The 9,691-nt window shown below is 41.0% G+C and overlaps 1 protein-coding gene across 1 annotated transcript in view; it reads left to right on the forward strand.

The window, feature by feature from the left end:
• The window catches only part of PTGER3 (prostaglandin E receptor 3), a 251,507-nt gene extending 243,267 nt beyond the window's left edge, over positions 1 to 8,240 (forward strand). Inside the window, exon 2 of the mRNA XM_078673419.1 lies at positions 6,560 to 8,240. Coding sequence (XP_078529545.1) covers positions 6,560 to 6,844 — 285 coding nt within the window. The 3' untranslated portion in view covers positions 6,845 to 8,240. The remainder of the gene's footprint in view (positions 1 to 6,559) is intronic.
• Positions 8,241 to 9,691: the final 1,451 nt, after the last annotated feature.

Below are 9,691 nucleotides of genomic sequence, written 5' to 3' on the forward strand. Positions count from 1 at the left end.
AATAGGAGTCCGGGACCAACCTGCTCGTCTATTTTCCCAAGGTGCATCACCGGTCAAACTGAATTTGCGGCAGCCCCCACTACATTTTTCTCTGAAGCAGCAAATACTGTTCAGCAGTCCTTCACCCAAGGGGTATCTGGCCTCGTGGAACTCTCAATGGCAACAGCCTCCAGCCTCATCCTACTGGATATTTTTGACTCCCCCAAAAAGTCCAAATGAAGAAATCTTCACTGCAACTTTGTCCTACGGCTCCCCGACAACATCAATCCCTCTTCAGACACTGCCTGCAGCCTTGCCCCGCTGACCTCCATTTTTCTAAATTGGGGTTGGATTTTTCATATGTTATGTTTTCACTTTATTACTGTTTGTGTGCTGCACACATACATTACCCAGTGCCTCTAAGTTAAGTCTGACTGCTTTTGTGGCAAGCTAAAAGAGGGTTAAGCACATGTTAGTTTAGTTCACTTTGACAGGGATTGTGGTTGTTGCTTGAGCAGGGCTAACACCCTATTCAACCAACAACCCAATTTCTCACAGGAATGATTAAGAAAGAAATTGCAATAGTTGAAGAGATCTTAGAGTCAAATAGGAACTCTGGTGCTGGTACACGGGAGGCTGAGGCGGTAATAGACCGGGTGGAGAATGGGTCTGAGGTTCATGCTAGCTCTTGTGTACTAAGAAAAACAGTGAACGCTTGTGTTTTGGAAGCAAACTTGGAAATCACTGAGGCCCAGCCCTCCCATAAGCCCAGTTTGCTGCCCACTAAAAAAACTAAAGGGGGGGGGCTCATGTACTTTACAAGGGGCAGGTACTCATGGCCTAAAAGTGGAGGATCAAGGTGGGTCCAAGCAGTAGGACCTCAAGGTCTGCCAGCCTTTTATTATTGAGAAAGTTACTGATTTTATGAAATCTTTTTTAGGGTAAGTTACAGATTTTATGGAGCAGGTTGAGAGTACATGTTGAGGATGAATTACAGTGTGGGCTTCGGAGGAAGTTGGAGTGTTTACATAGAAATGCAGGAAACAGTAGCATAGCTTGGGGTGGCGGCCTCCCCCCAGTATTACCTGCTGTCTCGGGCGGCAACAGAAAGGCCCCTGCTCCTCAATGCGTTTTCCACGGGGTGGCAAACAGAGAACATGCTTGCCAGCACCCCCGCGCTCTTCACTGCGGCTACCACAGGGCAAACGCAGAGACCGCCACTGGTGCCCATAGGGCTAACTTCGCCACTGGCAGCAAAGTCCATACAGAAAGAGCTATCACGTTAATCAATGGTGCAAACTAAAGGCAAGATGTCATAACCCTCAGGACTCCAGTAGGTTGGAAAGATCTATGACCAGATCCACTGATGCCTGTCAGATGGGAGGGAGAAGGAGACATAGGGAAGTCCCTAGCAAGCCCAGTGTGAGTATGGAGGCTAAACAGAGACCAGCTATTCAGGGTGACTGACCAGTCACACTGGATTTGCTCATAAAGCAACCACATATGTTGCTGTTCTGGCAAATGTGTCAAGGTTCCAACTTTCAGGGAGGAAAGATGGTATCACCTAAAAGATAGCGCCATGTATTCGGTAGGAAATAGAGTGGGCATTTATAGCAGATTCCCTGGATAGGCAGAATAGAGAAAGTCTCAAATGGGGAGAGTACAATTTTGCCCCAGTGTTGGTTAAATTTCTACATTCAGGACTAGGTGTAAGCAGTATGAAAACATTGGAATCAAAAGAGTTGAGGCTGTGGACAGCTGATGTATTTCACCTGGCTACTCCAATGGATTCCAGGTGCTTGATGCTAATGCAACATTTGAGGGACTAGCCATAAACTGTATGAGTCAGGAAGCACAGTACAGGAAGTCTCGTACAGAGTGGTGTGGGGACGAATATAGTATGCTGGGTAACATGATAAATGAGCCCAAGGACATTGTGAACATAGGTTTGTAGAGGTGCTTAGGTGGAACAGAAGGAGGGGCCCAGCACAAGATGGAGGCACAACTGGTCAGTAGCACCGGTTTTCTGCTTACAGTAAATATTTTTGTTTAAACTATCGCAGGGTTTAAGAGTAAGGTGGATAACAAATATTGGTTTTTTTTTGTAGAACATTTTGCAGATCTTTGTCTACAGGAGACCTGGACTAACCTGACCCCATTTTAAAATGATTTTGTTACCTATCACACAGCTGCACAACTGCGTCCCGTCGGTCAACCCAAGAGGGGGAGGGGGGCTCTGTACTTTTATGCATGGGAATCTGAACGAGAAGGTGTTTTTAAAATATGTTGATTTGCCCTTCTACCAACTTATTAGACTAAAGTTTGATAGGGCTCATAGAGTGGTTCTTTTTTATTGTTATAATAATCTCTTCAATCAGGACAGAAGTTGGGTGCTAGCTGGGTTGCATAAAGAGAAAAAGGCGTAAAGTCCAAATTAGAATATGAGATTCACATTCTTCGTGGAAGGGACTTTAGCTTCCACTTGTGTCCAGTACAGGCCAAAGTAGTCTGTGACATTGTGGATTCTAATGATAAGGGGCAAACACAGTTTACTCTTGATACTTATGAGGAAGAACTCAATAGGTGTTTAAGAAGATACAACTTGGCTTTTGGCAATGTAATAGTTGATCCCCTGAGGGAAATAGGTTCCACATTTATTGGATGGGAATGGAACCACTTTTGATTTTATACTTGTTTCAGAGAAAATGAAGCCACTTGTTATTATCCGGGCAACCGCTGTTAATAGCTTTTGCGATCACCTTTGTTTATTTTATTTATTTTTAGAGTTTTCTATAGCGCTAGCCAGACCCAAGGTAGGGTATCAGAGCGCTTTACATAATGAACACAATATTATATATAACATATAGTGCACACGTGGCATACAAACAATCATGTCATAAAAGTGATCAACACAGCATAACTTAGTTTAGAGAAAAAGCAGAAAAGAAAGTCGTTCTGAGCGATAAGAGACAGTTCGAGACTGTGCGAGTCTTATCTTCGAAATATCTGTGGATGGCGAGTATAGTCAAGTTTTGAGGTTGTGAGTTAGAATGGTGATTGCCCAGATTTAAGTGAGGAATTTGTTCATCAGGAATAGTTTTGCTTCCTTTTTGAACAGAGGTATTCGGACGATTTTTCTGATGGATGGATGTTCAAGTAGAACATGGGGGGAGGTCCCATCGCTATGGAATGGCTTAAGGCCATTGAGGTGTGCAGATTACATAGCCTGATGTTGAATTGGTCTAAGATTCATCCGAAGGACTTTCTTACTAATTTAATAAGGGAAAATCGGGATTGTTGACGAACATGCGTAAGGGAGGAGGCCAGTGCAAAAGGAATCAAGGAAGCTTTCATGGAGCTTTCGATTAAGCTCAAGAAGGGTCTACTGGGTAGGCCCACAAATGGTGCCCCCAAAACTAATTCAGTTGTTTGATAAGCAGTATTACTGAGCGAACAGGAACTTAAAACTTGCCCTGAAGACAACACCTAGGGATAAAAAAAGTCATTAGGGAGTGTAGGGATCAATGTAAAGAGGCATTATATGCTCCCAGAGAGTAGATTCAGGCTAAGGTATGGGTGGCTCCACTGGAGGCAAATGATTAAGGGATAGCATGGCGTTCTGGTGGATGAATAATCAGACATTTTTAAGGGTAGTAATATGATAGGGATTGGCTCTGTGATTGCCCCTCCCCCCCCAGGATTAGACTTCTATTTTAGCTCTATCTATGTATTAGATGGGGTACATAGTTGTCATTGGAAGTGGATGCTACCCCTGTAAGTCCCCAAAAGGATTATACTACAGCTGGCGACTCGCTTGTATTCTCTGTGGATGAAGTGCCCCATGCTATTTGTATCAGCAAAAGCAATAACGCCCCCGGCACTGATGGAGTTCTAGTTGACATCTTTAATGATAATTTGGACTTATGGGCCCGCTTGGTGATAAATGTAGTTAGTGCCATCTGTAAGACAAGTAAGTTAGTCATCTGGTCCCAATCTGTTATTGTACCTATCTATAAGAAGGGTCATTAGGGCGAGATTAGGTGCTACCATCATATTTCACTATTAGATTCCCTGCTGAAGATTACCAGTAGAATCTCAGTATTTAGGTTTGAAACATGGGCAGAGGAATATATTATGTTCTTAGTCATACAATATGGTTTTAAAAGGGGGATCATCACAGTTTAGCAGTGCCTAAATCTTACTCATTTAATCTATAAATATATGGTGGTAAAAAAGGGAAATCTGTGTATGGGATTAATTGATCTATCTAGCGCTTTTGATACGCTATTGTGTTCCATGATGACTGCCTATAATTAATATGCTAAAAAACATGCAGGTATTATGGCAAGAGTTAGATACAGGAAACATGGAGAGTGCATAGAGCCTTTTGGTATCGGCAGGGGGCGTGAGGCACGGCTGTGTCTTGACTACCTTTCTATTCACAATTTACATCAATGGACTAGAAGGAGTGCTTTTAATGAAGTGTAGAGCACTTCTGTAGATTGGTCACTACTCTGTGTCTGCCCTCCTGTTTGCAGATGGTGGGGTGCTTCTGGCTCAAACCCTGATGGCTCACCAAAAAGCTCTTAGCAGCTTTAAAATCCAGTTTGTATTTAAAGGTTATCCCGACGAAATCTTTTATCATGTACAGGGGACCTCCGAAATGTAAACATCACCCTATGGATGTGAATAGTCCTAATCTAAGAGTCATTCCCGTCCTTTGTGTATTTATAGGGTGCAATTTGATGCAAAAGGGGTGTGGCATATCCTGGTTCAGTCTAGACAACACTAATTTGAAAAATGCCTGAGGGGTGTCGATAGATTTACTTAGAAACTGGTAAAAAAAGCCTATAAAGGAAATATTTCATAAATACACAGCAAAATGTGTTAGCATGGCCTTGTTTGGGGCTGGTGTGTGGATTATTCAAAGATCACACCTCTCCAGATGACAGAAAATAAGGTTTTAAGGAAATTGCTTTTAGTTCCCCATGTGACTTCTTCGTATTTGATATATTGGTAGGTGGGCCTAAGTTTCATTGAAAGTTTGATTCAGATTTGTCCATTGTTATTCTGGTCTGGACCCGAGAGGAGGCATCTTTGATTAGAGCTCTTATCCGAGAGTGTCTCTCTCTTGATTACGCTCATAATATTCTTTAAAAGCTTTATACAGCAGTTTGGGCAGGCCAGATTTATTCCACTACCCCATGGCGCTCCAAGGGATTAGTAGAGAAAAGCTTAAACGCATGGGGCTAAGAAGGCTTGAGGCTGGCAGGATGGGAAGCAAGAACTGGAAATCTAGTGGGCAGATTTACAAGCCTCTTGCGACACATTTGCACCACTGTTGCACCACTTCTGTGACGCAGCAGCAGCGTAAACCATGCGCCACGTTTTGACTTATTTACAACGTGACGCATCTAGGCAGATGCGTTACATTGTAAAGCACTGTGCCACATGAAACCTGCGTTCACTGAATCAGGTTTACATCACCACTGCGTCAAACCCTTACGCCTGCTTGAAGCAGGCTTGAGGAGTGAGGCACCACGTTATGTATGTGCGGGCCCTGTGCATTGCTGGAGTTGCGTCGTGCTTGCGACACAACTCCAGCAATGCGCGGCTTTTATGCCACAAGATGCGACACGCATCTGCCTATCATTGCGCCACAGTGCGCTGCATTGTAAATGCGATGCATCCGTGGTGGCGCTAGGGGAGAATTGCGTGTCGCATCTATTCTGGCGCATCCCTGCTGGTAAATATGCTCCTAGGTATTTTGTCTATTGAGAACATGATCACTATTGAGGCCTGCAACTTTATCTGGTGTGGGTAAACAATGATTTCAATACGTTTCTATTGACCCAATCAAACCTGATTCATATCGTGGAATTATTACATAAAATGAATGACTTGTCATGCACTCATATCCGTAGTCCATGTGATGGAAAGTCACAATGCATTTTATTCTTCTTTGTAAGTTTTTATGGGGGCTAGAAAAAGGATTTTCAAACCTTTTATGCTTAAAAATACATTTTTTAATTGTAGGGCCGCCTCACTTTTTTCTTTTTTTAATCCTTGAGTCTAAGGAGATCTGCTCAATTGTGGTGGTGTATAGTTAAGTGGCGCTATATGTACGAAAGGGTTTGTAGAAGTATGTTATGGTGTGCTGTTTTGATGGTATGCTGTGGTTATTCGTTTTTTAGGGTTCCAAATTGTATCTAATGTGTATCTGATTTGAGAATTATAAAGATTGTACTTCCATCAGGATATAGTTACCCCTCAGTGACTAAGTAATATAGCACCAAGAGTTATGGGGTTGACAGCTCATTTGGTTGCGAGTGTGTGTTGGGGGGTGAAGCATAATTTCTGTTATGTGCCATCTACCAATATGATAATTTCATGATGCAATTATATGGTTCTTGATTGGCGGGCCATTCTATCATATATCGTTTGTAACCTATTTTATTTGGGGCTCTGTATCTGTATTATATATTGTACTGCTGTTTTAACTTTTATGGTATTTCAGATGAATATCGAATAAACTTTTATTGATTGATTGATATGGACTTTTTTGTGCTTTTTCTTGCAGGTAATAATGCTGAAAATGATAACTAACCATAAGTCTGCTGAGCATTGCAAGACATCCTACACCACGCAAAGCGAGGAACTCCAGAAAGAGTGTAACTTTTTCTTGACAGCTGTCCGCTTGGCTTCTCTCAATCAAATCTTGGATCCTTGGGTTTATCTTCTGCTGAGGAAGATCCTTCTCCAAAAGTTTTGTCAGGTTGCAAATGCTGTCTCCAGCTGCTCGAACGATGGACCCAAAGCTCAGGCTATGATATTAGCCACTGAAATAAGACAGGCGGAAACATGAAACAGAAACGTCATAAGATAAACATTTTCTGCAAACATGGTCATTATCCTTGGCTACTCTCTTCTTAAATATTACTGTGAATTTAGGCACAAATGGCATTCTCGCCAGAAGGCTATTTGAGGAAATCAAGGAGGAAAAGTCTGAGGACCCTGTGACTTGATAGGGAATAGATTTTGGTTGGAACTTACGAAAGTATTTTGAAATACCACCCAAGTACTTGAAATTCTATTTTAACCACCCACTCCTTCTAATTCTATTTATTATTACCTCTCCCTGTGTCTAAGTCTTCCCTTGCCCATTTTCCTCGCTTGTCTTTGCTTAAAGCTGCCCATAACAACATAAAATGTTTGAGAATACTGGACCTGTAAATTATCTCCTTTGGCATCGGAGGTGGCATCCGATAAGGCTACAAGCTTCAACCTCCTAACGCCCGGGCATGTATCCAGTCAGAGCGGGGTGTTTTGAGAAAGATCTACATAGATTTAGGAACACAAGAACAATGTACCTACAGTTAGACTGTAGAATACTGTTTCTCTTGAAAGCAGATACATGTAGTGACTTTCAACACCAACTTCATAAAGTTTCTTTATATTGAAAATTACCAAGTAATGTTCCAAACACTTGCCATATATCATGCTTGAAAAGAATTGGCTGCTGACGCGCTAAGATCTAAAACTTATATTTTGAGATGGAACGCTGAAATGTGCATGATTGTTCTACGAGACCACGTTAGAGCCATAGCTGCATGCCAAATATAGGAGAGGATAGAGGGCCCTATATAAATATAAGGATGTATTTATGAGCTGCCACCACATAAGAGTAAAACAAATCCTGATTATTCAGCAGAGAATAAATACAGGAACTTACTGCAGTGTTTCCAAACATCAGTGTTTCGTGGTACTAACAGCATGATACAGGAGAGCCGCCTGTATTTGATGACCCCTTCAGAAAGTACATCCTGATTGTCATACAGCGAAAAGATGGTAACTGACTCACAAAGTCAGTTTTCCCTGAATGTTGTGTTTAATACATTTACTATCCACACAAACTATCACTTTTGAAGATATCCCGCCTATTTCTACATCAGACGATCAGGGGCACCATAAACCAGCAGAAATCAAACTTACAACTATGTTTTTATGATATAAATGCCAGTTTTATGGCACCTGAAACAAACGGTCTACAGATCACGAATTCTAAAACTGAAACGCATTCCATTTCTTATTTTTTAAGTTTTATAATATTTTCATTGCAAGAAAAGTATAGCAACATTTTAGCAAATTGCTAAAATCTGCGTAAAGGCTTTCTTGAGCCAGGATATTAAAATATTATCGTCAAGGCTGAGATTGCCAAAATAATCTTGTTGTTTTATAAATAAATGCTGCTGTTGACTTTTCTTACTGTGCTATTTATTTAAAAGTGTTGCAGTTTTCAGGTCTCATCTCAAAGAACATACGTCCTAAGAGACCACAAATACGTGGAGAGAGGCCAAGTAAAAGGATGTATAGATGTGCGTGCCATTAAGTTATGTGACTATACACAGCTGTAATTCAGCGCCATGATATCATTCTGGGTGAACGTGCGCTTTACAAATGCACAGGTTGTGTTATGTTATATCGATATCTCACCTGTGCCTAATTTTTATCTGAAAGACAGGTGCTGCCTCGGCACCTTAACACGTTTTCAAAATGTTAAGAAACTCTTGCATCTGTTACCATAGGGTTGGCCATGGTGAGGTCAGGAGGGTACCATCAATTCCGGATTTTCAGGATATCCTCATAAAAATAAACTCGCATTGTCAGTGGTTACCCTGAAAACCTGGCTTGGGCCATGCCTTTGTGGACCTACGTTGGACTCCTCAGCCATATCAACTTGTTTAAAGTTGAATTTTAATCCGTGTATGCCAGAGCAGGCCTGATCCCAACAACGTGAAATACCTCCTCATTCCACCCCTTTCTATTGCACAAGGGATCAAAAAAGTAAAGCTCATTATCATACATGACGCCTTCAAAATAAAGTTCTACTTTTCAGCAGGAACCCTGAGCATCTCTTATGCTATTCCCTTCAGAAATCACTTGAGGCACATTTTGTAAAGGAGTGTACATTGTTATTTTTTTTGCCAATCTGTGATAGAATGTAGCACTTTGATCTTGTGTACGTTTTTAAAAATAAAAAAATCTTAAAACCTGTAACATAATTTTAAAACTTTGCTAATGTCTGCATTGTGTGTGACTGATAACTGACACACATTGCTTGAGTAACTGTTGACCCATTTGACATTGTAGTGTGCCTTGAATACTGGAAACCCCCACGTTATTAGCAATCTGTAAGATTTGTATTTTGCTTTTTACAAATCAACAAGTAGGGCCAATATTGACTTGCTTTAACTTTTAGAGGTTGAGTTTCATCAAGGTGTGACCAAAAGTAAGCATATAAAGAGCAAAGAGATACTGCTGGCCAAAGTAGTCTAACCAATGGCTATATCAGATTTTGTAAGATTCTTTCTTTTCTGCATTGAATTTTGTAGATTTGCACGTGGATATCTTATACATAACATAATTTAATATTTGTGCATGCTTATATATAGGTTACAAAATCAGAATATTTTTTTACAAATGTAGTTATATGTTTTAAGGAAGATTTCTCTTGACTGAAGTCCTTTAAAACATATTACTTTTTTGGAAAATGCATGTAAACCCAAATCTATTGAAAATGAATGCAAAAACAGTTTTCTGCACTACAGTATGCCTTGCATGACGTGCAACCACTTGCCTAATTTTGAACGAAGGAACGCGCCTAAGCAATAGGCAAACTATTACATTGCTCAAATTGCTGTGACTCTGTATT

Source organism: Lissotriton helveticus, chromosome 1_2 (assembly GCF_964261635.1).
Source record: "Lissotriton helveticus chromosome 1_2, aLisHel1.1, whole genome shotgun sequence".
Taxonomy (NCBI): domain Eukaryota; kingdom Metazoa; phylum Chordata; class Amphibia; order Caudata; family Salamandridae; genus Lissotriton; species Lissotriton helveticus.